This window comes from Macrobrachium nipponense, chromosome 4 (assembly GCF_015104395.2).
Source record: "Macrobrachium nipponense isolate FS-2020 chromosome 4, ASM1510439v2, whole genome shotgun sequence".
Lineage (NCBI taxonomy): Eukaryota > Metazoa > Arthropoda > Malacostraca > Decapoda > Palaemonidae > Macrobrachium > Macrobrachium nipponense.
In genome coordinates, this window is record NC_061100.1 from 41,586,047 (window position 1) to 41,613,215 (window position 27,169).

The 27,169-nt window shown below is 45.9% G+C and overlaps 1 protein-coding gene across 5 annotated transcripts in view; it reads right to left on the minus strand.

The window, feature by feature from the left end:
* LOC135210888 (src substrate cortactin-like) overlaps positions 1-27,169 on the minus strand; it is a 354,847-nt gene that overhangs the window by 199,098 nt on the left and 128,580 nt on the right. For all 5 annotated transcript variants that reach the window (XM_064243824.1, XM_064243823.1, XM_064243820.1 and 2 more), the window contains exon 3: positions 4,421-4,540. In XM_064243824.1, the coding sequence (XP_064099894.1) occupies positions 4,421-4,540 (120 nt within the window). The remainder of the gene's footprint in view (positions 1-4,420; positions 4,541-27,169) is intronic.

Consider the following 27,169-nt stretch of genomic DNA (forward strand, 5'->3'; position numbering starts at 1 on the left):
CAAGATGAAGATAAATGACTGAATATTACTAGACTGTAAGAGGTTTAGTTTACAATTGCGTTTTTTTACCATTTCGGTAGAGACAAATTTGACCAAACGTGGTTTTTTTCTATTTATCGTGATTTACTATATGCAAATATTTCAAAAATGAGAAAAGCTACAACCTTCAATTATTTTTTGTTGTATATTCTACATGAAATTGCACACATTTTCATATATAAAACTTTATGTAACGGCTAATTTAAAATGGTGCAAACATTACCACAATCGCACGTATGATTTTTTTGGAAGTTACCGCGCGGACGTAAAGAAAATGTTAATTTTTATAAATTCACCATAAATCAAAATATTGTGCTAGAGACTTCCAATTTGTTGCAAAATGGAGGTAAATGATTGAATATTACTAGAATATAAGCGTTTTAGCTTACAATTGCGTTTTGCGACCATTTCGGTCGAGTCAAAATTGATAAAAGCTACAACCATGGGTTGTTTTTAGTTGTATTGTGCATGAAATTGCGCACATTTCCATATATAAAACTTTATGTAACGGCTAATTTTAAAATGGTGCAAACATTACCACAATCGCATGTATGATTTTTTTCGGAGAGTTACCCGCGCGGACGTAAGGAAAAAAGTTTTTTCATAAATTCACCATAAATCGAAATATTGTGCTAGAGACTTACAATTAGTTGCAAAATTAAGTTAAATGATTGAATATTACTAAAATATAAGAGTTTTAGCTTACAATTGCGTTTTTCGACCATTTCGGTAGAGTTAAAGTTGAACCGAAGGTTGCAAATTTTTGGCACTTTCTATTATAATGAAAATACTGATAAAAGCTACAATCATGAGTTTTTTTTTATTGTATTCTACATAAAAATGCGCACATTTTCATATATAATACTCCATGTAACGGCTAATTTAAAATGGTACAAAAATTATGTCAAAGTGACGAAATAATTTCCAAGATGTGTCACAGATACCTTTTAGTGCGGCAAGAAAGAAATTCGCGCTTGCGCGCCTGCGTAACGATTGTAAACAAAACAACACCTTGATCCGTGAACTCCCAGCATCCCCCAAGGCGCGTGATTCAAGAGTTTTCGGCTGGTAGGCCTAAAGGTATTTTTCCGCGAATTTTTAAAAAAACTTTTGTATGTCGACGTACAATACATCCAGTCGGCACCCGAGGGACAACAAATTTTGACGTAAAATACATCCAGTTGGCGTTTAAGGGTTAACCACTTTGGGGGGCAAATATTTTCTTACAGACGAAGTCAAAAGGTCCTGAGTCGCCTTCTGAGTCAAGGATAGCGAGATATCCTTAATTAATTCTGAAGGAAAAAGCTGATCTGAGAGTGGGGAGAAAACCAACTCCGATTTCTGAGCGTTAGAAACGCCCTTTGCTGCAAAAGAGCACAGGAGGGACCTCTTCTTCAATACTCCTGCCGTAAAGAGGGGACGCAATTCAATTCGTTCGCCCCATCTCTCAGGGCTTTGTCCATGCAGGACATAATACTGCTTGGAAGCTGAGAAGCAGACGATTCCTTGTCTTCTAATGTGCGAGCCAGAGCCCAGTCAAGGAAGTTAAACACTTCAAAAGTCCGGAAAATGCCCTTCAAAAGATGATCCAAGTCTGAAGACGTCCACCAAATCTTGGCCGCGTGCAGAGCATGCATGCGGGAGCTGTCTACAATATTGGAAAAGTCCCCCTGGGAGGAGGCAGGTACTCCCAGGCCGAGACTTTCCCCTGTCGCATACCAGACCCCAGACTTCGAGGCCAACTTGGCTGGAGGGAAGGAGAAAGAAGTCTTCCCTGCTTCCCTCTTTTCCTTCAACCAGGAGTTAATCCTTTGAAGGGCTTTCTTGGCAGTAATTGAAAGAGTCATCTTCAAAAACGATTATTTCTTGGGGGTTTTGTTCCTCGAGAACTGCGAAAGGGGGGACAACGGAGCTGAGGGTTGAAACTCCCCTCCGAAGATTGACAGGAGACAATCAGTCAACCTTTTATAATCAGAAGACGGTGCTTCGACATCTCTCTCCTCTTCAGAAGCCGAGTCCTCAACGTCTTCTTCCGCTGAAGAAACATCCTGCAAGCCGACGTCTTGTCGAAGATTATCCCCAGTGTACGGATCCAAAACTTGTTTAGAAAGCGAATGTGTAATCGCGTCCTGACGAAAGTCTTCTCGGAAGAGTCGGGAGGAAGACGGGTTAACGTCCTGCTGCCTGCGTCCTGCATCCATCGCTTGAGCTGCGTCCACCGTACGTCTATCCGGCTTGTTCTTGTGTCCTGCGTCCTGCATAACTGAGCGATCGTCCGTCTTAGCCGGTACCGTGCGTCCTGCCCGAGAAACCGAAGGACGAGGAGGGAGGCAAACTCTGATCATGCGTCCTCTTGGAGGACTTGACGGGGAGAAACGAGTCCTTACGTCTTGAGGAAGGCTGATCCATTGCTTCCCAAGACTTAACTAGGTCGGTTAATTTCACTTGCATCTCTCTGAGAAAGTCTCTAGTGTCTGTTTCCTGACGGATCGCATGCGAAGGCGGAGAGCGAAGTCGTGAAGCACTGGTACAACGAGGAGAAAGGACTTGAGGTCTGCGAGACGGAGAAGATACAGGAGAGTGCACCCAGGACGCAGAAGGAGAGTCTCTCTCAGGAGAACCGCCTGACATAGAACGTCTTGCATCCTCCCTTGAATGAAATGTTCTCCTCCTTTTAACAGGAATATCGTCCTCATCCGCACTAGATGAGAAATCTCGGGGCTACTCCATCTCTCTTGCGCGTTAGCCAAGTTCGTCCTGAAGGTGGGAGGCTGTCCTCTGTGCGTCCTCTTGATGGGCGGGGACGTGATTCCTCCGCATAGCGCCGATAACCTGCCTGAATGCCAGAGCTAATCGAGGAGGACGAAAAACACTTCCCAGTAACGCCTTTTCTACGGCGCACTACTGCAGCCTGGGACGCAACGGGACTGCCTGAAGGGACGACTGATCGTATGGGGACCCCTCTCGCCTCCCTTCGACTGTCGACATACCTTCTCCCTTGGGTCTGGGAGCTTGGCAGCGGTCTAGGTCTAGGAGCACGAGAGAGACGATCAGCCGCCCACTCCACTACACTGTCACACACATCAAAAACACCCACTTTGTCAGTAAGACGCTGAATCTGATCGCCCATCGATGTTAGGGCAGCAAACACTTTAACATAATGTGAGTCCTTCGCATCCTCAGAAACAGCAGCAGGCACAGGAGAAACCTGAGGGGAAGGTGCTACAACTTCTACTTGGGAAGGAGGAGGAGAAAAAGTCACTGAATCATTCAAGGCCTTACTAGAAGAGCCTGACCTCTCACTTCGAGACACAGATCTCCTCACTCTATCTTTCTCCAATCTCTCCACATATTTCGTGAGTCTTCCACTCTTTTTCATTCAAGCTCTCACACTCATTACACCTATTGTCCCAAGTACACACACCCTCTCTACACTTCTTACACACAGTGTGAGGGTCTACCGAAGCTTTCGGTAGTCTCACCTTACACCCTTCTTTCACACACACTCTAAAGATAATACCAGAATCAGACATTGTAAGAAAAATCCAAAAGCGATTGCCAATCTAACTTTCCAATACAATACCAAAAAATCCGTCCATATACAGCGAAAAGTCAGCAACGAGCTCGAAATTCTAGCAGGGAACCCTCAACGATGTTGACAGTTCGGCTGGCAGAGAAAATCTGATGAAAATGGGAATGGTTCCGAGCGCCAGCGCCACGGGAACGGGGTGGCGATCACCTGAACTACACGTGATCTAGCGGTTGCTGCGAGTTTTGAAAATTCTGCCAGTGTGACAGAGGATATAGCTATATATATACCTGCCAGGTAAGTGTCATACATGAAAATGAAACTTACTATAAAATGAACACAAAGCCTAATTACCAAACAGAACAGTAGAACGCAGCAATACAATATTGTGAACAATTTTTATAAAACAAATTACTACGTATAATAGTACAAGTACATACTGCAATGGCATAAGAAATGAGTAAGGTTGATAAATATCAAATGAATATATCAGAACCAGGACTCGGGATCAGGTAGTAGTTTATAGCACATACACCACAGATAGTATTTCCAAGCTTACCTAATGACAGGTTACATTCCTAATGACCATTCATCCTGTCTTTCTTAGCTCTCTTATTCAAGTACTGCCATCTAGAATACACTACACAATAGGTTCTCTAAAAGTTTCTTCTCCATTTAAGCAGATTTCAGGTATCACTTATTTTTAATTAATGCATTTAACAGTGTCTTTACTTACACTCCTTGGAAATACTGTCAGTTGCAAGTGTAGAATAAATCAGATAGGTTGTAATTTAAGAACAGGCTGTACTGTTATGGTACTAGAGACATGAAGCATGCCCATCAACACCTTACCTGTCCTTCTGAACTCCAAACTTGCCACCATATCCATAAGAAGCCTTGGGACCTTCTTCAAGTTCCCGTCGTTTGATATCAGCATCTGATTTAAGAGTGGCTTCTCGGAATTCTTTCATGCTGTAATTCAGAAGTACAAAGAAATTACAAATTCTTCAAAAATTGATAAATGAATCACACCCTTCTCATTAAACTTCTACTATAATTTTTTTCAACATTTATCACATGCTGTACACACAGCTTTACAGATATAAAATGCGAATACAGCTTAACAGGCAAATAGACATCTGAAAAAGGCAATGTTCAACACCCCTTGACACACCCCTTGACCAAAAGTAAAAAAAAATTTTTCTCTATTGTTTACCACAAACCACAGGATCAACTTTAGAGGCTGTCTTTTCCCAATCAAAACAGAATTCAAGGTTGAAAACAATACATATCTCAATTCCCTATTCATGAACTGTAAAAAAAAAAAAAAAATACTTGGGCAGTCATCATTTTTTGTTAACATTGCCATAAATCCTGTTGTTTTAATTCTGTTTTTCAATTTATTGTAAAAACCAAAATCTTTACAACTCAAAAATAAACAGAAATTGACTTCACAGGAAAAAGAAATGTATTATCCTTCTAAAACAAATTAAACACTAAGTAATAATAACAAAAAGATTTTCACCTTGAAAACAAGTGTACTATCCTTCTAAAACAAATTACAGGGTAGTACTCAGGGTAAAGAAATTCAACTTAAGGGCCTGGTCAATGTAATAATCAGCTAATATCAACGAATACTTGACAATTAAAAAAAACACTTTTAACTGTCTACTTTGATAGTTCAAACACCAAAAACCCATCCTAAAAACACTTATAACTGCATATTTTAATAGTTTTATAATGAAAAATATAATTAGTCACAAGAAAATGAAAAAGTACAGTAACTAGTGAATATTTCTCTATGAAAAATTCTGTGAATAGATGAATTTTTTGTGAATAATGTGGATATATGTTCCAGAGAAAAATCTGCAAATCCAGAACTGAGAATAGGTGGGGGTTGATTGTACAGGCAAAAACATTCTAGAAATTGAAACACCATCAGGTGAAAATATCTTGTGAATAAATTTAATTTGCAATAATAATACGCTAATAAAAACAGTACAAACACTCAATAGCTTGCTATGGAACAATTTACTTTCCACTAATTATCAAAAGCATAGGAAGACGTGAGTATTTGATGGTAATAGAAAGAAAGAAAATAATTATATAATCATGCTTGAAACCTAAAACAGAGATTGGCTTGTATCCATCGGTTCATTCCTACACTGTACTCACATTGATTTTTTTTTAATTGTATGTTACTATGCAATGCTTCTTTCCCCTTAGGTCTGCTTTTTAGGCTTCTTTTACCCTTTTTATTTTGTTCCAGAGGCATAAGCCTTCTTATTCCAGAGGTATAAGCTCTTGTTATAATAACCTGAATATTCTGTACACATCAAATATGATATTGTTAAGATACAATAAAGTTTGTTCATACTTACCTGGCAGATATATATATAGCTGTATTCTCTGAAGTCTGACAGAATTTCTAAAAACTTACGACACATGTAGTGGGAGTAGGGTGGTTAGTACCCATCCCGATCCCGCCGCTGGGAGGCGGGGTATCAGGAACCATTCCCATTTTCTATCAGATTTCTATCTCCACTGTCTCCTGAGGGGAGGTGGGTGGGTACTTAAAATATATATATCTGCCAGGTAAGTATGAACAAACTTTATTGTATCTTAACAATATCATTTTGTTCATGAAACTTACCTGTCAGATATATATATAGCTGAATCCCACCTTTGGCGGTGGGAGAGACAGAAAAGGATTTAGGAAACATATATATGTAGATGATTGACATCTTGGTTCCTTACCTGTTAGCATAGCTGACTTCGTGATTACTGTCACAAGCCTGCATTCTGACCTTCACTAGAGTTACCAACAAGGTAGAGACCTGTGTAGTTGGTGCGCTCTAGATGATCTGCCAACGGGGACGAGACCACAATGTGACTAGACCATGACCATACTCAAGAGGACAACGAGACAAAACCACCCCCTAAGTTAGCCTAACCAAATACTCCCATATACCAAAGGCTAAAAGAAGGGAAGACCGCATTCGGCGGCCGACCCTACAACCATAAACATTACAAACATTAAAAACTCACCTACCCTTTTCTATGGGAAAGGATGAGTGCTACCTCCTGCCCCCAAGATAGTGTCTGCGGCGACGTATGGTCCAAGAGAGTAACAGTTCTCATATGTCGTTCTGACCTCCCGTAAATAGTGCGAGGCGAACACCGAGTTACTTCTCAAAACAAGTGCACTTAAAATATCTTTGAGAGCCATATTTCTGAAAGGCTACTAGAAGTCGAAATAGCCCTTACTTCATGAGCGTTAACTTTTAAAAGCTTAAAGTCACTATCTTGACAATAAGCGTGTGCCTCCTTAATGGTGTTCCTCAAAAAGAATGCCAGTGCATTCTTGGACATGGGCATATTAGGCCTCTTGACCGAACACCATAAGTTCTCCGCAGAACCTCTACACTCCTTTGTCCTACGAAGATATTCTTTAAGAGCCCTAACAGGACACAGGACTCTTTCTGGCTCTTGACCAATGATTTCTGCCATACCTTTGATTTCGAACGTCTTAGGCCAAGGGTTGGAAGGGTTCTCATTCTTAGCCAGGAATGACAAACTCAAAGAGCAGATTGCATTATGCCCTTTGAAGCCGACGTGTTTACTAATCGCCTGTATCTCGCTAACCCTCTTTGCCGTCGCCAGAGCAGTTAGGAATACAGTCTTCTTCGTCAAATCTCGCAAAGAGGCAGAGTAATAGGTTCGAAGCGGCTTGACTTAACAACTTGAGAACCGACGTCCAGATTCCACGAAGGCAACGTAGCTATCAGTACCTTGGTGGTCTCAAAAGATTTTAGTAGATCATGTAGGTCTTTATTATTAGCAAGGTCAAGACCTCTATGTCGAAAAACTACAGATAAGACACTTCTGTAGCCTTTAATGGTTGACACTGCGAGCTTCAAATCTCGTCTGAGATAAAGAAGGAAGTCGGCGATCTGGCTCACAGAGGTCGTGGTAGAGGAAACTCCTTTCTTCCTACACCAGCTCCTAAAAGCTGCCCACTTCGACTGGTAAACCGCGATTGACGAAGGTCTTCTCGCGGTGGCGATAGCTTTAGCCACAGGTTTCGAAAAACCCTCTCGCTCTGGCCAACTTCTGGATAGTCTGAACGCAGTCAGACTCAGAGCGGAGAGGTTTTTTGTGGTACCTCTCGAAGTGGGGCTGTTTGAGTAGATCTCTCCTTAACGGAAGAGATCTCGGAAAATCCACCAGGTAGGACCATCACCTCTGTGAACCAGATCGCTGCAGCCCAAAAGGGGGCGATTAACGTCAACCTCGTCCCCTCCGAAGCTGTGAACTTTCTCATCACTTCCCCCAGAATCTTGAAGGGGGGAAATGCGTAGAAGGTCTAGGCCCGTCCAATCCCATATCAGGGCGTCCACTGCTACTGCCCCCGGATCGAGAACTGGGGAGCAGTAGAGAGGAAGTCTCCGCCGGTCCTTGCGTTGCAAAAACGTCCACCAAGGGGCGTCCCCCCAAAGACTCCACAGCTCCTGGCATACGTCCTGATTGAGGGCTCCACTCTGTCGGCAGCACTGACCTTGTCGACTGAGGAGATCCGCACGGACGTTCTCGACTCCGGCAATGAACCTTGTCAAGATCGTGATCTCTCTCGCCTTCGCCCAAATCAGAATTTCCTTCGCTAGAGCGAACAGGGAGCGAGAGTGAGTTCCTCCTTGTTTCTTCAAGTATGCCAGGGCTGTGGTATTGTCCGAGTTGACTTGAACTACTCGACGGGAGACTTTGTCCTGAAAGAACTGGAGCGCTAATTGAACCGCTGCCAGCTCCTTGAAGTTGATATGCCAGGCTACCTGTTCCCCTCTCCACCGTGCCTGACACTCCTCCCCCCCTAGTGTTTGCTCCCCACCCCGTGGATGACGCGTCGGAGAACAACACTAGGTCGGGGTTCCGAAGCTTGAGGGATATGCCCTCTGCGAGCTTTAACGGATCGAGCCACCATCTTAGATGGCTCTTCACCTCTTCTGAGATGGTTAAGATCATATTGAAGTTGTCCTTCTCTGTCCAATTGTCCGACAGGAAGAACTGAAGAGGTCGGAGATGTAGCCTCCCCAGGGAAACAAACTTCTCCAGCGAGGAAATGGTCCCCAGCAGACTCATCCATTCCCTCACCGAGCATGAATCCTTCCCTAGAAAGGCTGACACTTTCTCTATGCCTTGTTGCTGACGTTCCTGGGACGGAAAAGCCCGAAAAGCCACTGAATCCATCTGAATCCCCAGATACACGATGGACTGTGTTGGGGTCAGATGTGACTTTTCGAAGTTCACCAGAAGTCCCAGGGACGCAGCTAAAGACAGAGTCGTTTTCAGGTCCTCCAGGCACCGGGTCTGCGAAGCTCGTATGAGCCAGTCGTCCAGGTAGAGCGAGATCCTGATGTTGGAAAGATGGAGCCACCTCGCCACATTCTTCATTAAGATGGTGAACACAAATGGGGCCGTACTCAGACCGAAACAAAGAGCCCTGAACTGAAACACCTTTCCTTTCAGGACGAACCGAAGGTACTTCATAGACTGGGGTGTATCGGGACGTGAAAGTATGCGTCCTGAAGATCGAGTGATACCATCCAATCCCCCGGTCTTAAGGCCCCCAGAACTGACTGAGGTGTCTCCATCTTGAACTTTTGCTTTTCTATAAAGAGGTTCAGACGACTTACGTCCAAGACTGGCCGCCACCCTCCCGAGTGTTTCGGAACAAGAAACAATCTGTTGTAAAATCCTGGCGTAGCCAGGTCTAAGACCTGTTCCACTGCTCGTTTCTCGAGCAGATCGAAAAGAATCCTTTGCTTTTCTTGAGGATACGACGGGGACAAGTCCCTGGGAGTGGAAGTCAGAGGGGGAGGCTTTACGAACGGAATCTTGTACCCCTTCTCTATGATGTTGAGAGACCAGGTGTCTGCCTCTCTTTCTCTCCAGGCTCCTCCAAACAACTGAAGCCTGGCTCCTACCGGTGACTGAAGGCACGCATTCTCACTTCTTGCCCCTGGACTTAGCCGGGGCTCTACCTCTAGGAAGACCTCTTCCTCGGGGTAAAGATCTAGCTGAAGATCCTCCACGAAAGGGCTTCTGCTTCTTAAAGACTGAACTCCTGAAGACGTGGAAGGGACAGCAGGACGTCTCGACGACTGTGTCAAAAGGTCTTGAGTGGCTTTCTCCTGTAGACTTACTGCCAGATCCTCACCAAGCCTGGGGGAAGAGATGACTCGAGAACGGCGCATACAAAAGTTTCTGTCTTCCGTGCGGGAGAGACAGACTTAGCCGCAAAATTGCAATACAGCGATCTCTTCTTCAACACGCCTGCTGAAAAATGAGATGCTAATTCCTCTGAGCCATCCCTGACGGCCTTGTCCATGCATGACAATACACTGGACAGCTCCCCCAAGCTGATCAAATCTGGCTTACGAGACTGGTTGTCTAGCACTCCGAGACACCAGTCTAAGAAGTTAAAGACTTCTAAGGACCTAAACAGACCCTTCAACAGATGATCCATTTCTGACGTAGTCCACGACACCTTCGCTGAGGCTAACAGAGTCTTCTTGAGCATCTACAACGCTGGCGAAATCTCCCTGTGCTGACGTCGGAACCTTCAAACCTAACTCCTCACCGGTTTCATACCACATCCCTGCCTTACCGCTAAGCCTAGACGGAGGCAGGGCGAAAGTGGTGCTTCCTTTAGCTTTCCTAGTCTCCATCCAAGTGTTTGAACTTTTCCGGAAAGCCCTCTTGGTAGACAAAGACGTCTTCATCTTTACAAACCCTGGTGTCTTCTTAGCTTTCGACGACGAAAACTGCGATGGAGGAGAAGGAGGAGCAGAAGGAAGGAAGGTATCTCCAAAAGAATCACGGAGCAGCCGAGCCAAAACTTGATAGTCTGAAGAAGACGACGTCGAGGGTTGTTCTTCATCAACCTCCTCCGAAGAACAGCTCAATTCCCCTTCTTCCTTACCCGAGTTAAACTCCGAAGAAAGAGGCAGAAGACCTTTCACTCCAAGTCTCCTATCAGACCGATGACGAGAAGAAGAGGGTAACGTACCCTTAACAGAATCGTTAGCCGACACAGGATCAGCAATCACAACTTGAGTAGAACGCGAAGTAGAAGGAAGACGTGTAGCGTCATCTAAAGACTCGGGAACAACGTCCGATCGAGAGCGAACTTCCGTAATCGCGTCCAAGAAGCTCTTACGACGATGTCTATTAGCGTCCATCGGAGCGTCTAACCTAGCGTCCCTCCGAGCGTCCAATGAAGCGTCCAAATCAGCGTCCAACTGAGCATCCAACGAAGCGTCCAAAGAAGCGATGAGCGAGCGTCTCTCCTAGGCGTCCCTCGAAGCGTCTCTACGATCGCCTCCCCGCGAAGAGACAGGAATTGACACTTGACGAGCGTCCCCGATGAGCGTCAACACAAGCATGACGAAGCGGAGCAGTGCGTACCAAATTCCGTCCGTCAGAAACCAAAGCATCTTCATCAGAAACGTCGATGTCGGAACGCCGAGCGTCCTCACGTCGAGAAGAGAGGGCAGAATGAAGAAACCTCTCTCTCTCCTGACGTTTACTTCCACCTCTAGACAAACGCTGGGGAGAACGAAGTCTAGAAGACGAAATACCAGGAAACGGGGACAAAAGACGAGCCGGCGGAGAAGACTGTCTTGATCTCTTGATCGGAAGTCTATCGTCCTTCTTACGACCAGAAACCGTTTCCTTCTGCTTAAGTAAAGCATCCAGTTGTCGCTGCATAGCAAGGATTATCTCCGTCTGCGAAGGTTCTTTACGAGGAGAAGAGCCATGCCTGCGAGAAGGTGAGGGGCGAGGGGACGCCTTCTTCCTTCTCCCAGGAACAGCCTTGGCTCTAGAGCGACTGGGGCGCTCAAAGGCGTCATCATCGGAAGACGACCTAGCCTTCTTCTGGGGCGGAAAGGACACGCTTTCCGGAGAAGAATGCCAATCAGATAAACATGACGTGAAGCGTCCTGATCTTGAAACGTCCTCTTCAAAGGTTCGCGAATCCGAACGAGATTCCCACCCCTTGCGCGGGGAGGACGCGTCGGAAGACGAGAAAATGTTATTGTTATGATACAATAAAGTTTGTTCATACTTACCTGGCAGATATATATATAGCTGTATTCTCCGACGTCCGACAGAATTTCAAAACTCCCGGCACACGCAGTGGGCAGCCAGGTGGTTAGTACCCATTCCCGCCGCTGGGAGGCGGATATCAGGAATCATTCCCATTTTCTATTCAGAATTTTTCATACCACTGTCCCCTGAGGGGAGGTGGGTGGGTACTTTAATTATATATATCTGCCAGGTAAGTATGAACAAACTTTATTGTATCATAACAATAACATTTTGTTCATGAAACTTACCTGTCAGATATATATATAGCTGAATCCCACCATTGGAGGTGGGAAGGGACAGAATAGAAGGATTTAGGAAACACCTCAAGTGCAGATGATTGACATCTTGATTCCTTACCTGTTAGCATAGCTGACTTCTTGATTACTGTCACCGAAAGTCTGCTTTTGCTTTACTAGAGTTGCCAACAAGGTAGTGACCTGTGTAGTTGGTGCGCTCTGATGATCTGTCAACGGGGGCGTGACCACAATGTGACTAGACATATTGACCATACTGTGAGGGCAACGAAGCTAAAAAACCACCACCTGACCTAACCTATCGAAGTTAGTCCATAACTTCTAGGCTAAAGAAAGGGAAGGCGCCTCAAGCAACCAACCCTTCAACCATAAACCAACACCAAAATTAAAAAGCACACCTACCCCTTTTCTATAGGGTAGTATTTGTGCTGCTCCCTGCCCCCAAACACCATTTCTTGCGGATATGTATGGTCCAAGCGACTCGCAGTTCTCATATGCCGTCTTCACATCCCGCAGGTAATGTGAAGCAAACACAGAGTTGCTTCGCCAAAAGTAGCGCTAATGATATCATTAAGTGCCATATTCTTTCGAAATGCCATTGAAGTCGCAACCCGCTCTCACTTCATGGGCTTTTATTTTCAAAAGCTTCATATCTCCATCCGAGCAGGACGCATGGGCCTCCGTGATGGTGCTTCGCAAAAGCAATGCCAGTGCATTCTTCTTCGACATAGGAAAGTCGGTCTCTTAACAGAACACCATAAGTTCTCAGAAGGACCCCGACAATCTTTGGTCTTTTGCTGTAAAATTTGAGAGCCCTGACAGGGCACAGGACTCTCTCTGGCTCTTGTCCGATGAACTCTGTTAACCCCTTGATTTCAAAGGTTTTTGGCCAGGGGTTAGATGGGTTCTCATTCTTCGCTAATAAGAAATTAGATCCAAGGAGCACACTGCACTGTGTCCTCTGAAACCCACATCTTTACTAATTGCCTGAATTTCACTAACTCTCTTTGCCGTGGCAAGAGCAGTTAGAAAAATCGCCTTTCTAGTAGTGTGCTCTCAATGAGGCAGCATGCATAGGTTCAAAGGGAGCCGACATCAAGAATCTTAGAACTACATCAAGGTTCCATGATGGAACCTTTGGTTGTAGTACCTTGGTTGTCTCAAACGATCTCAAAAGATCGTGAAGATCTTTATCATTTGTCAGATCTAATCCTCTGTGGCGGAAGACAGCTGACAGACATGCTCTTATATCCTTTTATTGTGGGCACTGCTAATTTGTCCACATTTCTCAAATGCAGGAGAAACTCAGCGATTTGGTTCACAGAGGTCGTGGAGGAGGAAATACCTTTCTTCCTACACCATCTCCTGAAGACAGTCCACTTCGACTGATAAACTGCTCGAGAGGAAGCTCTTCTCGCATTGGCAATAGCCTCTGCCACTGATCTTGAAAAACCTCTCGCTCTGGCCAACTTCTTGATAGTCCTGAACGCAGTCAGACTCAGAGCGGAGAGGTTTCCGTGGTACCTCTCGAAGTGGGGGCTGTTTGAGAAGATCGACTCTCTCTGGCAGGGTTCTCGGGAAGTCTACCAGAAGAGACATGACCTCCGTGAACCAATCGCTTGAGGGCCAAAAGGGGGGCTGATCTACAGTTCATTTACTCTCCTTCATTCCTCCCGCTCCTGGCGACGCTGCAAACTTCCTTGTTACCTCTCCTAAGAGTTTGAACGGGGGAAAGGCGTACACATCCATCCCCGTCCAGTCCCCATAGATGGCATCTACCGCTATTGCTTCCGGGTCGAGAACTGGAGAGCAATAAATCGGAAGCCTCTTCGTTTTCGAGGATTGCGAAGAGGTCGACTAGACGGCCGTCCCACACAACTTCCATAGCTCTTGACAAACTTCTAGATGTAGTCCTTCTGTGGGAAGCATCTGATGTCGACGGCTTAAAAGATCCGCTCGAACATTTTGAATTCCTGTAACAAATGGAATCAACCTTGTCAGGATCACTATGTTTCGAGCTTTCGCCCATAGAAGGATGTCTCTCGCTATCACGAACAGTGACCGAGAGTGTGTCCCCCCCCTGCTTTTTTATGTAAGCGAGAGCCGTAGTGTTGTCCGAGTTGATCTGGACAACTCGGCTCACCAATCGTTCTTCGAAAAACTGAAGAGCCAACCGAATAGCCTCCAATTCTTTTAAGTTTATGTGCCAGGACCTCTGTTCCCCTCTCCAGAGGCCTGACACTTCCTCCTTTCCTAGTGTTGCTCCCCAGCCCACCATGGAGGCGTCTGAGAACAACACTAGGTCGGGGCTCAAAAGCTTGAGGGACATCCCTTCTGAGAGTTTTGGTCGGATCTTGCCACCACTTCAGATGATCCTTGACCGTTTTTGAGATAATCAAAGTCGAGTCTAGATTCTTGTCTTTCCAGTTTTCTGCCATAAAAAACTGGAGTGGCCTGAGGTGCAACCTCCCCAGGGAAACAAACTTCTCCAGCGAAGAAATGGTTCCCAGCAGACTCATCCATTCCTTTGCCGAGCATGTTTTCTTCTTTCCCTAAGAAGGCTAACACTTTCTCTAAGCATCTCTGCTGACGTTCCTTTGATGGAAAAGCTTGAAAAGCCGCTGAATCCATCTGAATCCCAGATACACGATGGACTGCGTGGGGATCAGATGGGACTTTTCGTAATTTACTATAAGGCCCAGGGCCTTCGTCAGCTGTAATGTCGTCTGAAGGTCCTCCAGGCACCTTGACTTCGAAGGTGACTTAATTAGCCCAGTCTTCCAGGTCCGTCCGGTAGAGCGAGACTCTTAAATTTTCGATAGGTGAAGCCATTTCGCCACATTCCCATGAGGGAAAGTAAAACATCGCGCGCCGTACTCAGCCGAAGCACAGAGCCCTGAACTGGAAGACCTGTCCTTTTAAGACAACCTCAGGAACTTCCTTGATTGGGGATGGATCGGGACGTGGAAATAAGCGTCTTGAAGGTCCAATGACACATCCAATCCCCTGGTCCCTCAAGGCTCCTAGCACAGACTGAGAAGTTCCATCCTGAATTTTTCTTTCTTTACAAAAATGTTCAGTCTGCTGACGTCTAGGACAGGTCTCCATCCCCCAGACTGCTTCGGAACCAGGAATAACCTGTTGTAGAAGCCTGGGGAATCCAGCATCAGAACTTCCTCTACGGCCTTCTTTTCCAACATTTGGCTAGAAGGTCGAGTAAGATCTGTTGCTTCTCTGACTGGTATGCGGGCGACAGGTCTATCGGCTTCGTGCTTAAAGGAGGCGTGTAGAGAGGAAAGGGATCTTGTATCCTCTCTCGATCACATCTAGGTCCAGGTGTCCGCCCCTATCGTCCTCCATGCCTGAGCAAATAAGGTGAGTCTCGCACCTACAGGTGCCTGAGGGCAGAAATGTCAATTTTTTCCCTTCTTGGTAGAAGAGATCTTACCTCTGAAGGACCCCTTTCCTCTCGAGGAACCTCTAGAGGAAGTGCTCCACGAAAGGGCTTAAATTTCTTCTTGGGTGCTGGAGCTGTTGAAGTAGCAGCCTGAGGAGTAGGTCGTCTTGAAGATTGAGTCAAGAGGTCCCTTGTTGCTTTTTCTTGCAAATTTACCGACAGATCCTTAATCATGGACTGCGGAAATAAATGCGTAGAGAAGGGGCGAATAATAACTCCGCTTTCTGAGCGGGAGAAACTGCTTTCGCCGTAAAGCTACAATAGAGAGCTCTCTTTTTCTTTTTAAGCAGACCTGTAGCAAAATGAGATGCTAACTCATCAGAGCCATCCCTTACTGACTCTATCCATACAAGCTAGTACACTCGAAAGCTCTTCTAGCGAAATTGAGTCTTGACTCCTCGATTGTACATCAGCGCCCCGAGGCACCAATCTAAAAAGTTAAACACCTCTAGCGTCTTATATAACCCCTTGAGGTGATGATCCGTCTCCGTCATTGTCCAGGAAACCTTAGCCGATGACAAATAAGACCTCCTTGGAGCGTCCACCAAATTGGCGAAATCTCCTTGAGAAGAGGACGGTGCCTTCAATCCTGCTCTTCTCCTGTTTCGTACCAGATCACCCGGCTCTCCCTTTCAGTCTAGATGGAGGAAGTGCAAAAGAAGTCTTCCCTTTAACCTTCCTTGAATCCATCCAATCCTGGACTCTCTTAAACGCTCTCTTCGCGGAGAGCGAAGTGGCCATCTTAACGAAGCCAGGGGCCTCCTGGCCTTCGATGAAGCAAATTGTGAAGGTGGAGAGCAAGGAATTGGCGCTTGAAAATTATCTGGGAACAATTTCTTAAGTAAATCCGTCAACGTCTTATAGTCTGACGACGCTGACGCATTTGGTTCGTCATCATCAGAGTAGGGCAGCGATCACTAGACGAATCCTTCTCTCGGTCATCAGCGCCTTTCAAAGATCGCGATGACTTCGACACTTTCAACCTGAGAAACATCCTTACGTTTCGGACTCAACTGTTGATTGTCCTGGAAAGCGTCCCGATATGCAAGGCGCCGTGCGTTCTGAGAAGCGTCCTGATGTGAAGGACGCCGTGCGTCCTGAAGAGCGTCTTGCTAGCAGCGCATGATGTGAAGGACGGCCGTGCGTCCTGAACAGCGTCTTGCTGAGCGTCATGATGTGTAGGACGCCGTGCGTCCTGAACAGCGTCAGTTGGAGCGTCTTGGTGAGCGATCCGCGCGTCTTGAAAAGCGTCTTCTCGAGTCTGGTAAGCGCTTCGTTGTTTAAAACGCCGAGCGTGATCATTAACATGCAAAGCTTGACGTTCCGATCTTGATTCTTGAGCGTTCTCGGCCTTTTGACAAAGACGCTGGCCGCTTGTGCGACAACTCACGTCTCTGTCAAATTCGTCTCTCCTAGACGCCCGTTTCATGAGGAACGAATCACGTTCTCTAATGCGTCGGCTACTAGGAGTAGACTCAAAGGCCGAAAAAAAACGCGGAGTAGGAGCCGGGGACTGCCTAGTTCTCTTAAAACAGGCACCACCTATCCTTCTTCTATGACTAGTTTCTGCCTCCTTTCTCTCAAAAAAGGAGGCTAACTGTCTCTGCATTTCCCAAAGCATTTTCCTTGAAGGGGAAAGTTCTCGATCAGGAGAAGGACTCATCCTGTGCGAGGAAGATGGGCGAGGGGATGCCCTTTCCTTCAACTCAGGAACAAGCTTAGAGCAACTTGGACGCTCAAAAAGAGTATCCCCTGATGAAGCCTTGTTCCTTTCTGTGGCGGAAAAGCTTCAAAATCTTCAGGTGACGAATCTACATAACGATCAGAAGGACGTGAAGCGTCCTCTTCTCTGAAAACCTCTCTTAAGAGGGCGACAAGTGCGACGGCCGCTTGTGCGACAACTTGCGCCCCTGCTGCTCTCCCCTTGAGAGGTCTTCCGAGCGTCCCAACTCGGCGAGGAGAGGAAGTCTCGGAAGAAGAGAAGCACTCTTTAAGTATTCGTGCCCGTGCACGAACAACCGGCAGCCTGAGATTCGTCCTCAGTTTCTGCCGAAGGGACGTCAGACCGGTCATTAGATCCCGTAACCCTCCTTCGGCTTTCGGCTTGCCCTCTCCCTAAGGCCTGGAGTCCGGCAGGGCCTAGGCCTAGAGGCATTATGGGACCGATCTGACAACCCTTCCACTACACTAGATGCACTAACACTTTTATCACAATTCACATTTGACTGTAGAGCAATCACTTTAGATTCCAAGGCGCGATCGACTCCATGATCGTAACTAATACGCTTCCTTCTGCAGACACTTCCTGATTGTTCGGAGGCAATACAACAGGATCTGGTTGAATTACATCTACAGGAGGATTTAATGGAGATACAATTCTACCTTGACTTCTACTCACAGAAGCACTCCTAGAGGAAGACCTCCTGATTCTATCACGCTCAAGCTTTTTCACGTAAGAATCATATGCCTTCCATTCAATTTCAGTCAACTGCTCACACTCGATGCATCTATCATTCAACATACATACATGACCACGACATTTCGAGCACACTGAATGAGGGTCTACCGAAGCTTTCGGCAACCTCACCTTACATTCATGCACCTTACACACCCTGAAGCTAGCAGAGCTAGATCCAGACATCGTAATCAAAGAAAAGTCAAAGCCAAATTCAAATCAAATCCACTATCACGTATGCCAAGCCAACAGCGCAATCAAAACCAAAAGTCAATCAGAATACTCAAGTTAGCACAAGAAGTTTCAAAATCCTAGGCGGAGGTCTGTAAACAGTTGTTTACCGACCGGCGACAGAGAAAAATCTGAATAGAAAATGGGAATGATTCCTGATATCCGCCTCCCAGCGGCGGGAATGGGTACTAACCACCTGGCCGCCCACTGCGTGTGCCGGGAGTTTTGAAATTCTGTCGGACGTCGGAGAATACAGCTATATATATATCTGACAGGTAAGTTTCATGAACAAACAATCCTTTAGGACACGTGCTCGAGCACGCTCCTTAGCAGCCTGGGAAGCGTCAACAGGTACTGCTGAAGGGACGTCAGATCGGTGGGGGATCCCCGTAACCCTCCTTCGGCCTTCGACATGCCCTCTCCCTGAGTCCTGGGAGTCCGGCAGAGGTCCCAGCCTAGAGGCGCTATAGAGGCCGATCTGACGCCCCCTCCACTTCACTAGGGCACTATCACTACACTTAGCACGGTTCCCTGTTTTCAAGGGCCAGAACCTATTCCAGAGTCCAGAAGTTTTCAAAGAATCTAAAATAAGCGAAAGGGCATTACCCTCCGCAGACACCACTTGAGGGCCCGAAGGCAACACTACGGGGTTAGGAGTCACAAAATCTAAAGAAGGGTTAGAAGGGGTTACATTATTACCCTGTCTGCTACCCGATTTACTCCTGGAGGAAGACCTCCTGATCCTATCACGCTCTAATTTATTTACATAGGATTCATACGTCTTCCATTGTGCATCATTCAAACTTTCACACTCCGTGCAGCGAAAATCATACCTACACACTTGCCCCCTACAACCTTTACACACTGTGTGAGGATCAACCAAAGCTTTTGGTAACCTCACCTTGTATTCGTCTTTCATACACACTCTGGCACTAGCCGAACTAGAACTTGACATATTTAAGGAAAAAACCAAGCCAAATTCAAAAAACAATCCAAAGTCACGTATGCCAAGCTATCGATCCAATAACAAATAACCAAAAAGTCAAGAGGATACTCAAGCAAAGAAAGTTTTCCAAAATCCTGAGGCGGAGGTGCTGTAAACAGATGTTTACAACACCGGCGACAGAAGAAATCTGATAGAAAATGGGAATGGTTCCTGATACCCGCCTCCCAGCGGCGGGAATGGGTACTAACTACCCTACTCCCACTACGTGTGTCGTAAGTTTTTAGAAATTCTGTCGGACTTCAGAGAATACAGCTATATATATATCTGACAATTAAGTTTCATGAACAAACTAAGGATTGTATCTACGGGGTGAAACTATTATATCTATTTCAAGGACCACGAGTCATTGTTTACCTCAAATATCTTTCAAACTAATTGTTTGATTGAAATGATACTTTTGACACTCTGTACAAGATCCTTCCCATTAATTTTTGGTAATATAATGCATTGTCAAATGGTGTTGGTTAAGGCATTTACTCTTGACTGACATGGCATTTCCTAGCATTGCCAACTTACGCATTCGAATGTCCTTGATCCCCATCTTGTCCCTCCCTACTCCTTCCCCTCCTCCTCCCTCCCTCAACCACTCTCAAGGCCTTCCCATCTCTGTCCCCCTTTCCTGTCTTGTTATATTATATTGAGTAATATTGGATGTTATAAATATGATTGGTTTTTGTGGATTCCCTGTTCATTCAATTTTTGTTATTGTATTTTATTATGTATTATATATAAACATGAGTAGGCTAAAAGGCGTATGTCCTTCACCCTATTCACCTCAAGGCCAAGAGATACAAGGTCGGCTCACTTCCCCCAAAATCCCCCAAGTAGGTAGAGCTTTGTCTACCTCTTTATTGCATCAGCATGTGAACTGCCATAAAGAAATAAAAAAAAGAAAATGGGTATAATTTGGGAAAACTACTATTATCATCATAATATCATTGTGTGTGTTTTTCTCTTTTCATATCAAACTACAAGTTTGTTTCTACTAATCTAACGCCAGTAACAAGGATGTAATTCTTACACTGTACCGAGTTTAGTGAATGAGAAGAGTTTCAAGCACTTATCTAAGATTATATTACAGGCAGTCCCCAGTTATTGGCGGAATCAGTAAAATTGGTGATTTATGGCACCATAACAGGCTGAGTTCCGGTTATTGTTGCCATAAGGTGAGTTATGGCCCCATAACATACCTAACAGGCACCGGGAAACGGAATCCCCGCCAATAACCTGGGACTGCTTGTGCTTACCATTAATGTAAAGTGATGCACTATTTTCATATACATACCTATTTTTGAGATAGGTTCTAAAAATGATATTGTTATGTTACAATAAAGTTTCATACATACTTACCTGGCAGATATATACATAGCTAAGACTCCGTCGTCCCCGACAGAAATTCAAATTTCGCGCCACTCGCTACAGGTAGGTCAGGTGATCTACCGGCCTGCCCTGGGTGGCAGGACTAGGAACCATCCCCGTTTTCTATCATATTTTCTCTCTTCCACCTGTCTCCTGCGGGGAGGCTGGGTGGGCCTTTAATTGTATATATCTGCCAGGTAAGTATGTATGAAACTTTATTGTAACATAACAATATCATTTTCATACAATCAACTTACCTGTCAGATATATACATAGCTGATTGGCACCCTTCGGTGGAGGGTAAGAGACAGCTACTATATGGAATAGACAGGTAAACAACATATGTTGTAGGTATAAATAAAACCTTGGTTCCTACCTGATAGGTGGTAGACTTGGTGGGTGTTTGCCCAGTAGTCTGCATCACCTCAAGAAACTTAGCGAGATATGTGATCTATGGCCAAGAGTTCTTGTGGGTCTGCCGATGGGGGTCTTACCACTTACTCAGCAGAGCCTAAAAGGACTTTGTCAATGGGTGCTGATCCACTTATATGACAATACACCTTATGAAGGAGCACACAACCAATCCCGACCACCTGATCCTAACCATGTGTTAGAACTAAGGATTGTTACGAGTTATCCCCGAACTCGTCACAACAACCGTAACTCAAAAACCACTACGCACACATACATAATTTTTTCAAAAAAAAATTATACTCAACTAATTGGATATGACGAGAATTCTCTTATGAACAACATAGACGGCCGCCCGTGCGAGCCTGAATCCTCCATTGTTCGAAGAGATTCTCGACCATATCCAAACAGAAGAACAGTATATACATATTAAGGATTGTGTCGGCTCCCGTACCCAGATCGTATCTGCCGATACGATAGGACCTAGAGAAAAGCACTTCTCATACGTCACACGCACGTCTTTCAAGTAATGAGATGCAAACACCGAGTTGCATCTCCAATATGTCGTATCTAATATGTTTTTAAGCGACATATTCTTATAAAACGAGAGAGACGTCGCAACCGCTCGTACTTCATGAGCTTTTACCCTCAGAAGTTGTAATTGTTCGTCCGGACAGACCTTGTGAGCGTCCGTAATGACGTTTCTTACAAAGAACGCTAGAGCGTTCTTTGACATCAGTCTTGTGGGGTCTTTTAACCGCGCACCAAAGACCTTGTCTAGAGCCTCCCAACTGACGCTTCCTCTGAAGATAGAACTTCAGAGCTCTAACAGGGCATAGAGACCTCTCTGCTTCTCTGCCTACGAGACTAGACATTCCTTTGATTTCGAATGACCTAGGCCAGGGATTCGTGGGATTCTCGTTTTTCGCTAAAAACAGAGTCTTAAACGAGCAAATCGCCGAGTTACCCTTGAATCCTACTTTATCCTGCAGAGCTTGTAACTCACTATTCTTTTTGCCGTTGCTAACGATAAAAGAAATAGGCATTTTCTAGTTAGTCTCTAAATGAGGCCTGATGAGGAGGTTCAAATTTATCCGAAGACAGGTATTTGAGGACTACGTCCAAGTTCCAGTTCGGAGGTACTGGCTCCTTAGACTTTGACGTCTCAAATGATCTTATAGATCGTGGAGATCTTTGTTATTTGCCAGATCTAAACCTCTGTTCCTGAACACAGCCGAGAGCATACTCCTGTATCCCCTTTATTGTGGTACAGCTAGATGCGAGTTTTACTCTCAAGAATAGCAAGAAATCAGCAATTTCCGCGATAGAGGTAGAGGAGGAGGACAACTTCTTGCTCTACACCACCTTCTAAAGACCTCCCACTTCGACTGGTATACTTTCGAAGTGGAGGTTCTGCGAGCTCTCGCGATCGAGCTTGCACTTCGCGAGAAAAGCCGCTCGCGTCTGACAAGTCTTTCGATAGTCGAAAGGCAGTCAGAGCGAGAGCGGGGAGGTTTTTGATGGTACCTCTTGAAGTGTGGTTGTTTGAGAAGATCCGTCTCCTTCCTGGTAGGGATCTTGGAAAGTCTACGATCCACTCTACCACCTCCTGTGAACCATTCCTGGGCCGGCCAAAAGGGGGCTATTAAAGTCATCCTCGTCTCTTTTGACGCCACAAACTTTTTCAATACTAACCCCAGGATTTTGAATGGGGGAAAAAAAAGCGTACACGTCCACTCGAGACCAGTTTAGCAGGAAGGCGTCTACCATAATTGCTCTTGGGTCTTCCACGACCGAGCAAAACACTGGGAGCCTTTTTGAAATGTATGTTGCGAATAGATCCACGTGAGGAGTTCCCCACAGAGACAGAGATCGCGAATCACTCCTCGTTTCAGAGTCCATTCGTGTATGAAGGACCTGGTTCCTCCTGCTGAGCCTGTCCGCCCTCACATTCCTTACTCCCTGTACGAACCTTGTCAACAGGGAGATGTTCCTGTGGAGACGTCCAAAGTAATAAGTCCCTCGTGAAGTTCGTAAAGGAACGAGGATGAGTCCCTCCCTGTTTTCGAATGTAGGCAAGTGCAGGTGGTGTTGTCCACGTTTACTTGTACTACCTTGTCTCTCACCAGAGGTTCTAGACTCTTCAAAGCCAGGTGAACGGCGAAGAGCTCTTTGCAATTTATGTGCCAGGACACCTGTGCTGGTTCCCAGGTGCCTGACACTTCCTCCGAGCCTAATGTCGCTCCCCCAACAAACCCGGTCTCCGACGCGTCGGAGAACAACACTAGGTCTGGGTTCTTTGAACTTAGAGAGACCCCTTTGTTCTCTTCCAGAGGCCGCAACCACCACTGTAGGTGTGCCTTTACCTCCATTGGAATGGGGAAAAAAAACGTCCGACAGTTGTCCGTTTTTCCAGCTCCAAGACTTCTTGAGGAAGAATTGAAGTGGACGGATATGCAGTTCTTCCGAGAGGGAAGAATTGTTCCAGCGAGGAAAGCGTCCCCAGAAGGCTCAACCATTCCCTCGCTGACGTTTGCTGTTTCTCTAAGAAGAGAGATTATCCTCAAACCTTTTTCTGTTCTCTCTTGCGAAGGAAAAACTCGAAAACCCCGAGAATCCATCCGAATCCCCAGATAGACTAGGTCTTGTCTGGGGGTCAGCTGAAGACTTCTCGAAGGTTTCACAAGCAATCCCAACGCCTTGGTCAATTGTAGTGTTAACTTTAGGTCCTCCAAACACTGTCTCTCCGATCTGGCCCTGATGAGCCAGTCGTCTAGGTACATCGAGACATTCACTCCTTTGAGATGCAGAAATCTCGCCACATTCCTCATCAGGCTTGTGAAGACCTGAGGAGCTGTGGACAGGCCGAAACACAAGGCTCTGAACTGAAAGATCCTTCCCCCCGTCATGAAACGGAGGTACTTCTTCGATGAAGGGTGGATCGGGACGTGAAAGTAGGCGTTCTTGCGGAGATCTAGAGACACCATCCAATCCTCCTTGTCGTAATGACGCTAGGACTGAAGCAGAAGTCTCCATGGAGAACTTCTCCTTCTTGAAACAAATTTGTTCAGAGCGCTGACGTCTAGTACTGGTCTCCAGCCTCCCGAGGCTTTCGCCACTAGAAAAAGGCGATTGTAAAACCCCGGGGAGTTTTGATCCAGTACTAGTTCTACTGCACTCTTGTCCCACATTTGTTCCACCATTGATCGAAGAGTATCCCTCAGCACAGGATCCTTGTACTTGGCTGATAGTTCCCTCGGTATAGACGTTAGGGCGGAGTATTCAGGAAAGGGATACGATATCCCTTCCTTATGATCTTTAGTGAAGACGCGTCCGCGTCTATCAGTGTCCAGGCTTCCACGAATTCCAGGAGTCTGGCACCTACTGGTGTTTGGAGGAGAAATGTTTCATTTGCCCTTTTTTAAAGGGACGAAAGGCGGACCTACCTCTTCTCTCTGGAGCCTTCCTTCTTGCGGGAGGTCGGAGATCGGACCCCCTCAAAGAAAGGGCCTGCCTAGAAGCGCTAGGTTCTTTCTTGTCGGACACTGAAGCAGGTTTCTTCTTCCTAGCAGACTGCGTCAGAAGATCCGTCGCCTCTCAGTTAAAGAGTGAGCTCGTCCTTCACTAACTTAGAAGGAAACAAAAAGTCCGGAAAGAGGTGCATATAGCAGAGCTGCCCTCTGCGCATGCGAGACTGCCTTTGTTAAGAAGGAAGCCATACACTGTCCTTTTCTTCAAAAGACCTGCTCCAAATAATGCAGAGACTTCCAAAGATCCATCCTGTACTGCTTTGTCGATGCACGACAAAATGCATAGCAAGGCTTCAGGTTCGATTCCCTGCGATCGTGAGCTTTCTTGGACATTCACCCCAAGGGGACCAATCTAAAGAAGTTGAAATACTTCCAATACATGGAACAGTCCCTTGAGGAGATGATCCAGTTCCGAAATACTCCAAGTAATGCGGGCAGAATTAAGACTAGGACGCCTTGAAGCGTCAACTAACGTCGAAAAGTCTGCCTCTGTAGTAGAAGGGAGAGCGATACCCATATCCTCCCCGTCTTGTACCATATGCCTCTTTTCCCAGCTAAACCCTTGCTGGAGGCATGCAAAATACTGTCCTGGTTAAGTCTTTCTTCGACTTCATCCAGGCGTCTAAGGCGTGCAAAGCCCGCTTCATCGAGATGGTGGGCTTCACTTCAGAAAAAAGACGAAGTCTTCTTCGCCTTCAGCACTCGAAAAGAGCGAGCGCGGAGAAGGAGGAGCAGCCGGAGTCAACTCGTCTCCGTATTCCTCCAGAAGCATGGTAGTCAAAACCTTATTAGTTTGACAAGCCCTCTCTTCCAAGATCTTCATCCTCCGAGTTTCGTTCGAACTCGTGAAAATCCTGAGTTTCTGCTCTCCTTTCAGAACTTTCTTCTTCTGGGGGAGACAAACTCCTGATCGGAGAGGGGCTAAGGAATGAAAGTCTCTTTCCTTTTTCCCGTTCTGATCGACTTGGAAGGCGTCACAACCTGCGGCTTCTCTCGCGCTTTAGAAGACGTCATGTATGACGCTTCCCGCTCTCCGAGCGTCATGTATGACGTCTCTTGTTGACGTTTAGATGACGCTTCGCGTCTGGAAGACGCTTCGCTTTCTAAGGGCTTCCTACTCGGCGTCACAATCTTTGACGGAGCGTCACGTCTACGATCCTCTTGATTTGACGCTTCACTTCTAAAAGACGTCTTCCCGAGCAGGAGCGAGAGGACGAGACTTCTTAATAGGAAGCGTCACGTCCTTCCGACGGGGCGCTAAAACATCCCACAAGAGATGAAAGTTGTTCTTGCACCGCCCATAATGATCTTCCTTGACGCTTCTCCTACGTCTAGCGCCTGGCGCCCTTCGTCATCACTAGGGGAAGAAGCATGATAAGGTACTTCCTCATAAGCGTCAGGTGACGTTGACGCCACCTTCGCCTTCTTGATAGCAGACGGGGCGTCATCAGAGAAGCGCTCCGGGCTCGAGTCGATATCTTGCTTCATATGACGCTTCAGCGGTCTCGATAAGGTCGACTCCTTCCACCCTCGTAGGTGAGGGAGAGGGAGAGGAGAGAAACACTCGCGAAGGACGCTTTTCCTGTAGCGTCCTTGAGCTGGCTGCCATGAAGACAAAGCTGCCAGACTGAAGGGAGTCTGACCGTTGGGGATTCCCTCCGACCTCCTTAAGGCTTTCGACTTTCCTTCTCCTCTGGTGGGGCATGTGAGCTTGGAAGAGGTCTAGGCCTGGGAGCGCCGCAGGGACGATCAAACGCCCCCTCCACAACACTGATAGGGCTCACTTCACTAAAAATTTCACTATCACTAGCCTTACCTTCGAGTCCGCCATCTTGGACTTCATGTCTCGAATCGTCGCTTTCAGATTGGCGATTTCCGATGCCGAATCCGAAAAGACACTCTGAGAATGAGATTTATAGGGAGATTCTCAGAAGTAGGGTTAGAATTACCATTTAAAGGCTCAATAGGCCTTGAATTCACACCTTTCAGTCTTCTAACTCTATCCCTCTCTAACTTCTTCAAATAAGAAGTCAAAGTCTTCCATTCTTCTGCATTCAAACTCTCGCATTCCTTACAAGTGTTAATAGCAGAACACTGCACTCCCCTACATTTACGGCATACAGTGTGAGGATCAACCGAAGCTTTCGGTATCCTCACCCTGCAGCCTACATTCACACACATTCTCACACTCACATTAGAATCAGACATCCTGAGAAAAATCCAAAAGAGTTATTCCAAAAACAGTCCACAGTAGCGAATGCCAAAACACGATCCAAATACGTCACCAAAAGTCGAAAAAACGTTGATCAAATGTTGAAAAAAAGAATCCAAGTCAGGAGGTAATAACAACAATGTTGATACCACCGGCGACAGAGAAAATATGATAGAAAACGGGGATGGTTCCTAGTCCTGCCACCCAGGGCAGGGCCGGTAGATCACCTGACCTACCTGTAGCGAGTGGCGCGAAATTTGAATTTCTGTCGGGGACGACGGAAGTCTTAGCTATGTATATATCTGACAGTAAGTTGATTGTATGAAACAGGATTTTCACTTGTAGTATTCCTTAGGAACTTGGACAGTTGTATATGAGTGCTTCAAACCTTAGATGTACGTGCACATACTTTTGATTGTTTTCCTTTACATAACCTTCCCACTCATTTTGCAGTTCTTTGGTTTTTGGGAAAAAAATGGAAAATTACATCTTTTTCCTTCTTAATTTCCTAAAATGTACCTACATTTGCAGCCATCAA